Source organism: Chlorocebus sabaeus, chromosome 19, assembly GCF_047675955.1.
Source record: "Chlorocebus sabaeus isolate Y175 chromosome 19, mChlSab1.0.hap1, whole genome shotgun sequence".
Classification (NCBI taxonomy): domain Eukaryota; kingdom Metazoa; phylum Chordata; class Mammalia; order Primates; family Cercopithecidae; genus Chlorocebus; species Chlorocebus sabaeus.
The window spans coordinates 7,206,089-7,220,513 of NC_132922.1; the positions used below are offsets into that span (position 1 = coordinate 7,206,089).

A 14,425-nucleotide genomic window follows, 5' to 3' on the forward strand; every position below is an offset into this window, starting at 1 on the left:
TGTGGTCTGCCCACCTTAACCTCCCAAAGTGCTGGGATTACAGGCATGAGCCACTGTGCCCAGCCCCTTGTGGAGTTTTACAAAGGTGGTTTCAGTCCCTGAGCAAGGAAGCGGTTAGTTTTGCAAAAGGACCGTTATCATCTTTGCTTTAAAGTTAAATTACAGATTAAATTCTTCCCATAGTTAGCTTCTTGGCCTATGCCCAGGAAGGAGCAACGACAGTTCGTGTGGTTAGAAGCAGGATAGAGTCGGCGACGTCAGATTTCTCTCAGTGTCATACTTTTTGTAAAGGTGGTTTCAGTTGGAAGGCCAGGCACAGGGTGTCGCTCAGTGTTGACCCTGGGCATGGGAGGCACCTCCTTGGGGAGGGCTTGGCATTCCGAGCATCTTCTGTAGCCTCCTTTAATCAGGTAATATTCAACTATTTAAATCTAAAACAAACTTTGCTAGAAAACTCTGAAGAGGGAGAGGGTGTACTCTAAAAATGCACCAAAGGGATGACCTGAGTAGGAAAGCAGCAGGCTCAGAAATATCCGTGGGGATTGTTGGTTGTGTGAAACTAGCTAGCCAAGCAGACCTGCCAGAAAGTTTGGGAGATAATTAATGCCCAATTTATGCACATTTCTTGACATGGCAGGTGAGTTATATATCAGTATTCAAATATAAACAGAAGAGACTATGAAAAAGCAGCTGTACTGTGTACAGCAACTCATGTGGACAAAAAAAAAAAAACCTATGGTTTTCAGTTCGCAAAAAGTGAGGCCATTTCAATTAGCTCAAGCAAAGCAATGCCCAGAGAGAACCTACTCGGTGCCTGGCTGGTGGAACCTCTGAACAGGGAGCCTCAAGAAGGGAAAGGGTTTTAAAAGGTTGAATGATCAAGATTATTAGCTCAGAAATGGGAAGATTCAGTGGGATGTGATGTCAGAGGTTGACTTTTAGAAGCACTGAATACAAAGAAGTTGGACTTGGAAATGTGCTAGGCAGGTGGACTCTAAGCTCAACATGAAGACCTTTCCGTGATTAAAGCCATCTGGGACCCCGGCAGGCAGTCCTTGAAGGAAGTGTGGTTCTCATGTCTGGCATGTCTTTGTCTAAGGCTAGACAAAGCTCTAGAAGTAAAGAAGACATCTAGACAAAGTAAAGAAGGCTAGCCTCCTTCTTACTGGGGAGTGTAATGGGTGGATTTTGGCTCTTGATGGGTACTGGGGCAGATAGTGTCTGATCTTCTGCGATTCCACCAGAACTTACTGAACATGCCCCTTAAGCATGTTCAGCTCCAGCAATTGGACACTGTATTAGTCTAGTCTCACGCTGCTGTAAAGAAATACCTGAGACTGGGTAATGTATAAAGAAAAGAGGTTTAATCGGCTCACTGTTCCACAGGTTGTACAGGAAGCATGATGCTGGCGTCTGCTCAGCTTCTGGGGAGGCCTCAGGAAACTTACAATCATGGTGGAATGAGAAAAAGGGAGCCAGCGCTTCATGTAGCCAGAGCAGGATGAAGGTGGTGGGGGGTGCCACACACTTTCAAACATTCAGATCTCATGAGAACTCACTATCACGAGAACAGCACAATGAGGATGGTGCTAAACCACTCATGAAGGATCCAGTCACCTCCCACTAGGCCCCATCTCCAGCACTGGGGATTACAATTTGACATGAGATTTGGGTGGGGACACAAATCCAAACCATATCAGGCACTTTCATTTCTAAAGAGCAGTTATTTGAGTCATCAGACCTCCCTCCAAGATGGTACCTGAGAGAATTCCTTGTGTCCCCATCTGCATGAGGTGCTGTGTCTGCCTCTGCTGCCTGGCCTAGGCCATAAACAGGGCTTCCACCACACCTCCTCATTCTGCCCTATAACTCTAGGGACAGTGGCATGTGAAGATACTTCTGAAATGTATGTGAGAATTAAGTGCCTAAACTGAGCATAAAGGACTAAGACATTCTCAGCAAAGCAGACCAATCAATGTGAACATACTCAAATTATGTGTACAATTGAATTGCTGTGTGTACAATAAATGGGCAGAGTAATGTGATTGTATCATAAATGCGTGGCCATCACCATCCACAAATGTGAGTTTTTGTGGGTCCTCTGTTTATATGCACATTTTTACCTGGCACATCTGTTGCTGAACCATTTGAAAATTTAACCTTTATAGGCAAGTTGGTTTTTTAAAATGTTACACAAAGGATTATACAATGAACGGTGAGGTTATGTAAGCTGAATTAGCTTGCTTATTAATCACATTCACAACAATATTTTAGTTGCAGTTGTGCAATCTAGTCTTCTGTTCATTTGGCTGAGAATAGAATGTTTCTGATCTTTATTAATGAAGTAATTAAGAATGCCTTTTCATTCAGTTCCAGTGTCATGATGGAAAGTTTGTTGTTGGTAAGCCCTTGAGCACAGCACACCAGGAGGGCAGTCCTTCCTTAGAAATGCACTCCCTTCACTTTTCTTAGCTCAGCAGCCATGAATGGATAACATAGCTCATGCAAAGTGTGTTGCTGGTTGCTGTGAGTTTGTAAAAAATGAATAAACCATAGTTTCTCCTCAAGAAACCTGCCGTCTAGTAGGCAGATATGACATGGACCTAGGAACTGGATGGAGGCAGGATGTGGGAGAAATTTTGAGTGGCACAGAGCAGTTGCAAATGCCAACATGCACTCCCCATGTATCCGCATGTGCACTAACCCGTCCAGTCCTCACCGCGCCTTGAGGAGCTCAGAGGAAGGCACGGTCATGGTTCTTTTGACTTAGGAGGAGAAAGAGGTTTCCAAAAGAGGTGCACTGCTCTCTGGGGGCTGCTTGTCAGGTGGGTAGGCTGTGAACCATTCTGTTAAGAACCCTCCTGTCAGAATGAGGAACCCCTGGGAGCTTTATTCAGAGGGCATCTTGACCAGATTTGTATTATTACATTGCCCTGGTGCCACAAGGCAAGTTAGAGTCCTGATGTAGTTCAAGGAGAGAGGCATGGCCCTGGGATCACTCTAGAAGCTCAAGAAACGGCGGCCCTTCTGCCTCCTAGGTATGTCCATGTGAAATTCAGCTTCCTCCCTGCAGCCATCTTAGCATCGCCAGCAACAGGGAGGCCCCTCCTGGAGGCGCTTGCCCCTGATGGTGCTGCTGAGACCACAGCTCTTCCACAGCCACAGGAGAAACCTCGGGAACTGCAGAGCCCACAGGTCTCTTTCTGAGGGTGTGTTGTCTTGTTGGGTTTTAAAAACAAAATTCACTGAATAAAGGTGGAAGCGTACTTTTCTGGGTTGCAAAATTAAGGTCATCCTCATAACAGACACCTGAAAAGGTCTGCAGGGGATAAGGAGCTGATGGTCTCAGCAGGAGCTGGGCGGGGCACTGTCCTGAGACCTCAGGTCTAGGACTGCCCGTGAGGGCTCCCAGCTGAGGAACTGATCCCGGGAGCAGGAAAGGGCCTTGCCAGGTGAAGAGCTGGTGAGCTGGTGTTTACCTAGAGCCCGCTTTCTGCACGCTGCCTGCAAAGTAGTGGAGGAAGTCATCCAAGGAGGCTTTCCTTACCTTGTCAGGCGGAGTCTGTGTGGAGAATGGGGCGAATACTATGTTGAGGCAGCAGGTGCATGGCAGACACATGGCAGAGGAAAAGGGATCTGCAGGGCACAGAAGGCAAGGGAACCTGGAGAGAGCCCTCACGGGCACCTGTGGGGACAGGCCCACATGGCCTTTGGGAAGGGTGGTGGTCTTCTAACTCCTGAGAGCCTCTGCAAGTTTTAACACAAGTGAATGAAGCAACATTTACCCAAACATCTATCTGCTTTCTCTCCTACCCACCACCCCTTCCCCTTGAGGACAAGAATGTGGTCAATAAGGACATTTTCTTTATTGTTAACTCAGCTCAAGCAGTTGCACAGGGCTTAGTGTGTCACAGGCAACTGTGGGTTCCATAGATCCTCCAGGATCTCATCAGTTAACGAGCAGAGCAAAAGGGAGCTCTACCTCTCAAAGGAAAACCGATTGTATTTCTACTCCATCAGACAAATGCCCAAGCAACATCCTGATGGGAGAATTATGCTGGCAACATTGTTTAAATATAGTCTCATTCCTTGTAACTCTGAGTTCATCTGGGGAAAATCACATCTGCGAATGCCATTTTTATCGATTAGATGAGGACCAAGATCTTTCTGTAAAAATAAATGCTTTCTTTCTGTAAAGAAAATTGGCAATTTGCCTTAAAATTTTTATTGAAGTAATTCTATTCTATTTAAACAACGTTGGGAGATAAAAACCCTCCATTATGCCTTTTTTAATGAGTTCTAATTCAGAAAAATCTCAATAATAGAAAATGACATAAAAGGTGCATAGCATAATTCTTATCTTGTTTTCCTCACTGGCCTCTCTCATTGGCTGTCCATAATTGGCATCTCTTCAAAGACAAAATGGGGAATTTTACCATCTTTGAATCAAGTGACATTCACTCATTCTAGTTTTAAGATTGAATATGCTTTTTGAAGAATTTTCTTCTAAACCTTAGCATAGTTCCTCTCACAGGTAAGTATTCAATTTAAAAAACTGCTGAACGGGCGAGGTGCAGCAGCTCGCGCCTGTAATCCCAGCACTTTGGGAGGCTGAAGCGGGCGGATCACCTGAGGTCAGGAGTTTGAGGTCAGCTTGGCCAACATGGTGAAACCCGTCTCTACTGAAAATGGAAAAATTAGACGGGCGTGGTGGCCGGCACTGTAATCCCAGCTACTCGGGAGGCCGAGGCAGGAGAATCACTTGAGCCCCGGAGACAGAGGTTGTAGTGAGCCCAGCTTGCAACACCGTACTCCAGCCCGGGCCACAGAGTGAGACTCTGTCTCAAAAACAAAACAAAACAAAAAAAACACCAAAAACACCTGCTAAACATATGGAGGGGTTGACTTTAATTTTCTGTAGTCACAACTGTGTTTGTAATAGAATGACAGGTGAGTGACTTTGGTTGCTCTCTCTCCGGGCAGGCCATGTGTGCATGTGTGGCGTGACCGTCCTCAATGCTGATGTCCTCGTGAGTCACCTGGGGCCCTTGTTAACATGAGGATGCCAATCGGATCAGGAGTGAAGCCTGAACTGCATTTCCAGCTCTGCCAGGCAGGGTCCACAGGTCGGGTTCTGAGTGGTGAGGGATGGAAGATGATCTCCTCATGGATGGTGCAGGCATTTTCCAACCCCTGAGCACCAGCACCTTAGTGGCTACTGAGAAGTGCTTTCTGTTTGTTTTTGCCTTTTTAAGCTACGACACCGAGGGAAAAGGGCATATTACTTACCAGGAATTTTTACAGAAGTTGGGTGTTAACTATTCACCTGCTGTCCATCGGCCCTGCGCAGAGGATTATTTCAACTTCATGGGGCATTTTACGAAGCCACAGCAGCTACAGGAAGAGATGAAGGAGCTGCAGCAGAGCACAGAGAAGGCCGTGGCAGCCAGGTGAGTGAGGAAGGACCACAGGGCCATCATCTAGAAGTCCCCTTTTACATCTGGCCTCACAGCACAGGTTATTTTAAAATGGTATCTTCCCATGCTGGCAAAGTTACAGGGCAATGATCATGCTTGTTCACTGCTGTCGATTCTAGAAATTGGTGCAAAGTCAAAGAGGAGTTGAAAAGCTATAGCCCATTCCATCTTACCAGTCACAGTCTGATATCATCCATCATATTTATGGGTCACCCTTGAAAATGATCCTTTTAAGCTGTGGATGGCGTATTGCCTGGCCACTCCCTTGGCCCAACTAGAATGCAGGCTCCATAGGAATGTCTGTCACTTTACCTGGTGTCTGGCACCAAACAGGCACCCAGTAATATCTGTTGAAGGAATAAAGGGAAGAACCAGACATATCCTTTAACTCACACTTCTACTTTCAGGACTTTATCCCCAAGAAATAATTCAGAATAAGCCAACAGCTTAGCAACTGGAAGGGGTGACCTGCAGTGTGTCTTTTTTTTTTTTTTTTTTTTGAGATGGAATCTTGCTCTGTCTCCCAGGCTAGAGTGCAATGGCACTATCTCAGCTCACTGCAACCTCCACCTCCAGGGTTCAAGCGATTCTCCTGACTCAGGCTCCTGAGTAGATGGGAATACAGGCACATACCATCACGACCAGCTAATTTTTGTATTTTTAGTAGAGGTGAGGTTTCGCCATGTTGGCCAGGCTGGTCTTGAACTCCTGACCTCAAGTGATCCATCTGCCTCGGCCTCCCAAAGACACACTCGGCAGTGTGTCTTTAACAGCAAAACGACAACAAAGGGAATACCTTCCAATCCCAAATTAGTGCACTGGCTTAGCAAAGAGCACCCTGAAAGAGCATGAAATTGCCCATGCCTGCTGCGGCCACTGTGGAAGAACACAGAAACGTTTGTGTAAAGGGCTAACAGGCAGTTAGGTTTTGGGCAGTATGTGTACCGTGAATGGAACAATATCAAATGTAGGAGCAGGTGCACGGGACCAGAAGATGCTGTGCAGAAGGTACCCCACTGGATTTGGATGGTGGGAGCGTACATGATTCTTTTCCATTTTTTAAAACTGATATTTAATAGTTGTGCATATTTGGAGTGTATGTGTGATAATTTGATACTTGTATACAATGTGTAATGATCAAATCAGGGGTAATTGGGATATCCATCTCAGACCTTTATCTTTCTACAAATTCTACAAATCTTCTCTTCTAGCTATATTTTTTTAAATTTTGTGGGTACATAATAGGATCATATATTTATGGTTACATGAGATATCCTGACACAGGCATGCAATGTGTAATAATCACTTCAGGGTAAATGGGCAACCCATCACCTCAAGCATTTATCATTTGTGCTACAAACAATCTAATTATACTCTTTTAGATATTTTTAAATCTAGCTACTTTGAAGTATACAATAAAATTTTTATGTATTTCAATATAACATTTTATTGTTATATAATTGTATATAACAATAAAATTATTGTTAACTATAATTTCCCTACTGTACTATCAAATACTAGAATTTATTTTTTCTATTAAATTGTATTTTTGTACCCCTTACCCAGCTTCTCTTATCTTTCCCTTCCCGACCCTTCCCTTCCCAGCCTCTGATAACCTCTGGTAAATCAGCCTCTGGTAATTTACTCTCTACCTGCATGAGATCAACCATTTTTTGTTTTGCTTTGTTTTGTTTTTTTTAAGACAGTGTCTCACTTTCATCACCCAGGCTGGAGTGCAGTGGCTTCATCATGGCTCACTGCAGCCTCAACTTTCCAGGCTCATATTGTGATCCTCCCACCTCAGCCTCCTGAGTAGTTGGGACTACCAGTGCACACCACCACGCCTAGCGCATTTTTGTATTTTTAGTAGAGATGGGGCTTCACCATGTTGCCCAGGCTGGTCTCAAACTCCTAAGCTCACCCACCCACCTCAGCCTCCCAAAGGGCTGGTATGACAGGTGTTAGCCACTGCGCCTGGCTGAGATCAACTTTTTAAACTCCCACATAAGAGTGAGAATGTGTGATATTTGTCTTTCTGTGCCTGGCTTATTTCACTTCACATAATGATGTCTGGTTCCGTCCATGTTGCTGTGAATGACAATTTTCTGCCTTTTTATGGCTAAATCATGTTCCATTGAGTATGTGTGCCACATTTTCTTCATTCATCTGGTGATGGACACTTGGGTTGATTTCAGATCTTGGCTATTGTGAGCAGCGCTGCAATAAACATGGAAATGCCGACATCTCTTTGATATACTGATTTCCTTTCTTTTGGAGATATACTCAGCAGTATTCTAGAATTTCTGGATCATATGGTAGTTGTGTTTTTAGTTTTCTGGGTAATCTCCGTACTGTGTTTCATAGTATTATGCATTGCCACCAACAGTGGATGAGTGTTCCACTTTCTCTGCATCTTCACCAGCACTTCTTAGTCCCTCTTAGCCCTGCTTTTGCTGTATCCCATAGATTTTTGGTATGTTGTATTTCCATTTTCATTTGTTTCAATAAATTTTTAATCTTCTTTATTTCTTCATTGACCATTGGTCATTCAGGAGCATGTTGTTTAACTTCTATGTATTTGTACAGTTTCCAAAGTTCCTCTTTTTATTGGTTTCTAGTTTTATTCCATTTCAGAATAAATAAAGTTTTGTCTTTTTGATGATAGATATTCTAACTGGGATGAGATCATATCTCATTGTGGTTTTAACTTGCATTTCCCTGATGATCAGTGACCTTGAGAATTTTTCTCATATGTCTTAGCCACTTTATATGTCCTCTTTTGAGAAATGTCTATTCAGGTATTTTGGCCATTTTCGAATCAGGTTATTTCTTTTCATGTTGTTGAGTTGTTGGAGTTCCTTATATATTCTGGTTATTAATCCCTTGTCAGATGGGGAGTTTGTAAATATCTTCTCTGACTCAGTAGGTTGCCTCTTCACTTTGTTCCCTTCATGGTGCTGGAGCTTTTCAGCTTGATGTAATCCCATTTGTTTGTTTCTCCTTTTGTTGCCTGTGCTTTTGAGGTCTTATCCAAAAAATATTTGCCCTGACCAATGTCCTGTAGCATTTCCCCCAATGTTTTATTCTAGTAGTTTCATAGTTTATGGTCTTACATTTAAGTTTTTAATCCATTTTGAGTTGATTTTTGTCTATGTTGTAAGATGATGATCTAGTTTCATTCCTCTGCATGTGGATATTCATTTTTCCCAGCACCATTTATTAAAGAGACTTTTCTTTCCCCAAAGTGTGTTCTCAGTGCCTTTGACAAAAATGAATTTGCTGTAAGTGCATGGATTTACTTCTGGGTTCTCTACTCTGTTCCATTGTTCTATGCATCTGCTTTTATGCCAGTACAATGCTATTTTAGTAAATATAACTTTGTAGTATAATTTGAAATCAGGTAGCATGATGCCTCTAGCTTTGTTCTTTTTGCTTAGGATTGCTTTAGCTAATTGGGGTCTTTTGTGGTTCCATATGAATTTTAGGATTGTTTTTTCTATTTCTGTGAAGAATGTCATTTGATACTTTGGTAGGGATTGCTTGAATTAGTAGATTGCTTTGGATAGTATAGACATTTTAACAATATTAATTCTTTCAATCCATGAGCAAGGAATATCATTTCATTTTTACTTGTGTCCTCCTCAATTTCTTTCATCAGCATTTCACAGTTTTCTCTGTATAGATCTTTCATTTCTTTGGTTCAGCTGATTTCTAGGTATTTTGTATTCTTTGTAGATGTTGTAAATGGGATTGCTTTATTTATTTCTTTTTTGGATTGATCACTGTTAACATATAGAAATGCTACTGATTTTTGTGTACTGATTTTGTATCCTGCAACTTTACTGAATTTGTTTATCAGTGCTAGGAATTTTTTGGTGGAGTCTTTAGGGTTTTTTAAAATATAAGATCATGTCATCTGCAAGCAAAGCTATTTTGACTTCTTCCTTTCCAATTTGGATGCCCTTTATTTCTTTCTCTTGCCTAATTGCTCAGGTTAGGACTTCCAGTACTATGTTGAATAGAAGTGGTAAAAGTGGGCATCCTGTCTTATTCCAGATCTCAGTGTAAAGACGTTCAGCTTTTCCCTGGTTAGTATCATATTAGCTTTGAGTTTGTCAAATATGGCCTGTATAGTGTTGAGGTATTTTGCTTCTATATTCATTGTGAGGAGAGTTTTTATCATGAAAGGACGTTGAATTTTATAAAGTGCTTTTTCAGCATCTGTTGAAATTATCATGTAATTTTGTCCTTTATTCTGTTGATGTGAAGTATCACATTTATTAATTTGTATATGTTGAACCATCCTTGCATCCCTGGGATGAATTCCACTTGGTCATGGTGAATGATCCTTTTAATGTGTTGTTGAATTTGGTTTGCTAGTATTTTGTTGAGGATTTTTACATGTATGTTCATCAGGAATTTTGGCCTGTAGTTTTCTTTTTGGGTAGTGTTCTTGTTTGCTTAGGGTATCAGGATATTACTGGCCTTATAGAATGAGTTTGCAAGTATTCGCTACTCTTCAATTTTTTGAAAAAGTTTGGGTAGAGCTGGTATTAGTTCTTCTCTAAATGTTTGGAAGATTTTAGCAGTGAAGCCATCAAGTCCTAGGCTTCTCTTTGATGGGAGACTTTTTATTACTGCTTTGATGTTGTTACTCATTTTTGGTCTGTTCAGATTTTCTACTTTTTCATAGTTCAATCTTGATAGAAATTTATCCACTTCTAGGTTTTCCCATTTGTCAGCATATAGTGTTTCATAGCAGTCTCTAATGATACTTTCTATTTCTGTCATCTCTAACCTTGTAATACTTCCTTTTTTATCTCTGATTTAATTCTTTTGGACTTTCTTTTTTTCATAATCTAGCTAAAAGTTTGTCAATTTTATTTATCTTTTCAAAAACCAACTTTTAATTTTGTTGATCTTTTGTATTGTTTGAGTCTCAATTTCATTTATTTATGCTCTGATTTTATTTCTTCCTTTCTACTAATTTAGATTTGGATTTTTCTTGCTCTTCTAGTTTCTTGAGGTGCATTGTTAGATTGTTTATGCAAAGTCATTCTATTTTTTTTAATGTAGGCATTTATTGCTATACATGTCCCTCTTAGCCCTGCTTTTGCTGTATCCCATAGATTTTTGGTATGTTGTATTTCCATTTTCATTTGTTTCAATAAATTTTTAATCTTCTTTATTTCTTCATTGACCATTGGTCATTCAGGAGCATGTTGTTTAACTTCTATGTATTTGTACAGTTTCCAAAGTTCCTCTTTTTATTGGTTTCTAGTTTTATTCCATTTCAGAAAAGATACTTGATATTATGTTGACTTTTCCAAATAGGCTGAGACATATTTTGTGGCCTAACATATGATGTATCCTAGAGAATGATCCATGTGCTGATTAAAAGAATCTATATTCTGCAGCAGCTGGATGACAGGTCCTGTAAATGTCTGTTAGGTCCATTAGACCTAGACCATAGTTTAACTTCATGTTTCTTTGTTGATTTCCTGTCTGGATGATCTGCCCATTGCTGAAAGTGGAGTGTTGTCTGCTACTATTATTGTATTGCAATCTAGCTCTCCTTTTAGATATATTAACATTTGCTTTATATATTTGGGTGCTCTGGTGTTGGGTGAACATATATTTACTATTGTTATATCCTGTTGCTGAGTTGATCCCTTTATATTAATAATGACCTTCAGGTCTTTTTAGTTTTTGACTAAAAGTCTATTTTATCTGATATAAGTATAGCTACTCCTGCTCTTCCTTGGTTTCCATTTGCATTGAATATCTTTTTCCATTTCTTTACTTTTAATGTATATGTGTCTTTATAGGTGAAGTGAGTTTCTTATAGGCAGCATATAGTTGCGTCTTGTTTTTTAATCCATCCAGCAACTCTTTGTCTACTTTCAAATTTATTTTTTATTTTTTATTTTTATTTTTATTTTATTTTTTTGAGACAGAGTCTTGCTTTGTCACCCAGGCTGGAGTGTAGTGGCATGATCTCAGCTCACTGCAGGCTCCACCTCCCAGGTTCATGCCATTCTCCTGCCTCAGCCTCCCGAGTAGCTGGGACTACAGGCACCTGCCACCATGCCTGGCTAATTTTTTAGTATTTTTAGTAGAGATGGGGTTTCACCGTGTTAGCCAGGATGGTCTCCATCTCCTGACCTCGTGATCCTCCCGCCTCAGCCTCCCAAAGTGCTGGGATTACAGGCATGAGCCACCATATCCAGCCTACTTTCAAATTTTTTGAGACAGAATTTTGCTCTTGTTTCCCAGGCTGGAGTGCCATGGTACAATCTCAGCTCTCTGCAACCTCTGCCTCCCAGGTTTAAGCAATTCTCCTGCCTCAGCCTCCCGAGTAGCTGGGATTAAGGCACGTACCACCACGCCCGGTTACTTTTTGTATTTTTAGCAGAGACGGGGTTTCTCCATTTTGGTCAGGCTGGTCTTGAACTCCCGACCTCAGGTGATCCTCCTGCCTCGGCCTCTCAAAGTGCTGGGATTGCAGGCATGAGCCACTGCGCCCAGCTACTCATGTCGTATGTTTAACATTTATAACAGAGAAAAAAATTGGGCTGCATATGATGTGACTACAGCAATGAGACAGATTTTCTTGGCATGATCTCAATCCTTGGTCTCCCATCCACACCCCCTACACATGTGGCTCTTACCTGCTGCTGTATAGCTCTGCCTTAGCTCCATCTTGCCCTTACATGTTTGTGAGTGTGTCTCCTGTCTGTCATTTCAAAAGGCAAGATTCACTCTGTGTCCCACCACCTCCCATAGCACCTGAATGAATGAATGAATGAATCTCCAGAGGAACTGAGAATGCCAAGGACACAGGATGAAATGTAATAGCTAAACAGGGTTTAAGAGAAGAGCAGTTTGAGCACACCCCTGAATTACGTCTAAGTTACTGAGTTATGAAGCCTGAAAGCAGAGAATTGAGTTTGTGAAATTCAAAGTAAAATATGCACAAGATTGGTATAAATCAAATATGCCATAAAGCTAATGAAAAAGTGGAATTTATCTTTACTAGACAGGGTTGGCCTCATTACCCGCTCGTGTCTTCTCTTCTCGTCTTTCCTGCCACTTGTGAGTAATGAGGCTCTAGGAGAGAAACCGTGCATCCTGGGCGCTCCCAGTACACTCTTTCTCTGCCTGTACCTCTCTTCCACACGGAGCATGGGCGTGCAGCTAAAAGAACTGCGAGCTGCAAGACAATGCATTTCAGATTATCGAGTTAAGTTAACTAATTCACTCTCACCCACTCCCCCTTGCCACACCCATGCTGTCTTAGTAAAGAAGACAAATGCATGACCAATTTCGGTTTCCTCGAAACTATCGGCCTGTAAAAATTCCCAAATAACCTTGTCCTTTAGGATGGCCTGTTTTTAAATGTTGCTGTCAGTGGGTCTTTTCAATGAAGATTCAATGTTTCCAGGATTTTTTTTTTTTTTTTTTTTACCTCCTCATCTATACTGACACTCTGATCAGATTGACAGATGTAAGTCATGTTCCATTAAAGTGACCACAATTTTGTATTTGCCTCTGAAATCTAAGGGAATTCATTTTGTTTGGAGTACCCTAAAATACATTTTGAAGATTAAGAAAAATCTTTTTTTCTTTTTGCATTTATTTTCCATGCCTTGCTCTTTTTGCTTGAGTCTGAGTTGAAGATTCAGAATCAGAATAGCAGCAGTAAATGAGCCGCATAACACAGGCTCGTTGGAAAATGCAGATGGAGAGGTGTGCAATTTTTCAGCAGCACCAGAGTGGGGAGGCCTGTGGCTGAGGCCTGTGTGTGAGGGGCTCTGTGGCTGTCCATTGGCCATAACAGTGCCCCCTTCTGGCCTCTGTCTTGTTGCCCAGACCAGGAATTGGACACAGACCCAGTGCAGCTTTGTCGCTGAGTGTCGGCTGACACCGTTTCTGTTTGGCACTGTGCTATGATCTGTGCTCTAAACCCTCATTTACTCTGTGCACATATTTACTCAGCAAGGGAAATAATTACCGCCTGGAAACCAGTCCAAGAAACGCTGAATGCTTCAATTTTCTAAAAATATGTATCTCAAAAAAATGTTTGGATTTTTTTTTCTACCTTCATTTGCTTTCATTTTGAAGAATTAAGTGGAATATAATAGTTGTGATGACGAGTAATCATTCTGCAACATGGGACTGAATTCAATGTACACCTGTAGGGGAATCCAAAATGTTGCTGCTGTTGGTATACACGCACAGAGCAGTTCCTGCAGTCATTTGTATTAAGTACTCAAATGTCATGGGAGCCCATTCCAAGCTGGAGGCCAGCAAGACAAGGGAGTTGATCACCCTAGTGGCTTCAAAGTAAATGCTGCTCTCCACCACCACCCTGAATATTCCCACGGAATCTCGCCACTCCCAGAGTCCTGATGTTTCTGTTCCTATGGATTATTTTTTCTAGGCATCCTCTCCCACAAATGCATACCTGAAGTGGTAGACAATTACCACCAAAGATTTCGTCTCTAGAATTTATAGCACATTCTTTCCCCTGAGGAATTCACGTCTCAGCCCATCAGACAGGCATATTACTCAGTTGGTAAGGAAGACATTTTCAGGGACCTGGGTGAGTTGAAATTATTGAATTTACAACCAATCCACCATAGATCAAGTGCAAGATTGTTTCTTCTTGAAGATTTCTGCACTTTTTGAGTTCCTTATCTGCAACTTTTTCAAGTTAGGAGAGAATTTTCCCAGACTGAAAATTCAGTGTCTCTGAATCACAGAGACTTGAGATCACACATCCTGCAAGAAAATCAGCCCTGAAGCTGGGAGCGACAGAAAGATGCTGTCTCTGTCTCCCTCACTGTGAGTGAAAGGCCCGGTCTTGTCCTGATTCCGCCCTGGGCTCTCATGCTGTCCTGTTCCTGGCCTAGAAAGTAGGGCTGATGACACCGCCTTGCAGGGCT

General features: G+C 41.8%; 1 protein-coding gene across 5 annotated transcripts in view; it reads left to right on the top strand.

The window, feature by feature from the left end:
* The window catches only part of EFCAB6 (EF-hand calcium binding domain 6), a 315,225-nt gene that overhangs the window by 228,027 nt on the left and 72,773 nt on the right, over positions 1-14,425 (top strand). For all 5 annotated transcript variants that reach the window (XM_007976025.3, XM_038007346.2, XM_073006632.1 and 2 more), the window contains one exon: positions 5,256-5,450. In XM_007976025.3, coding sequence (XP_007974216.3) covers positions 5,256-5,450 — 195 coding nt within the window. The remainder of the gene's footprint in view (positions 1-5,255; positions 5,451-14,425) is intronic.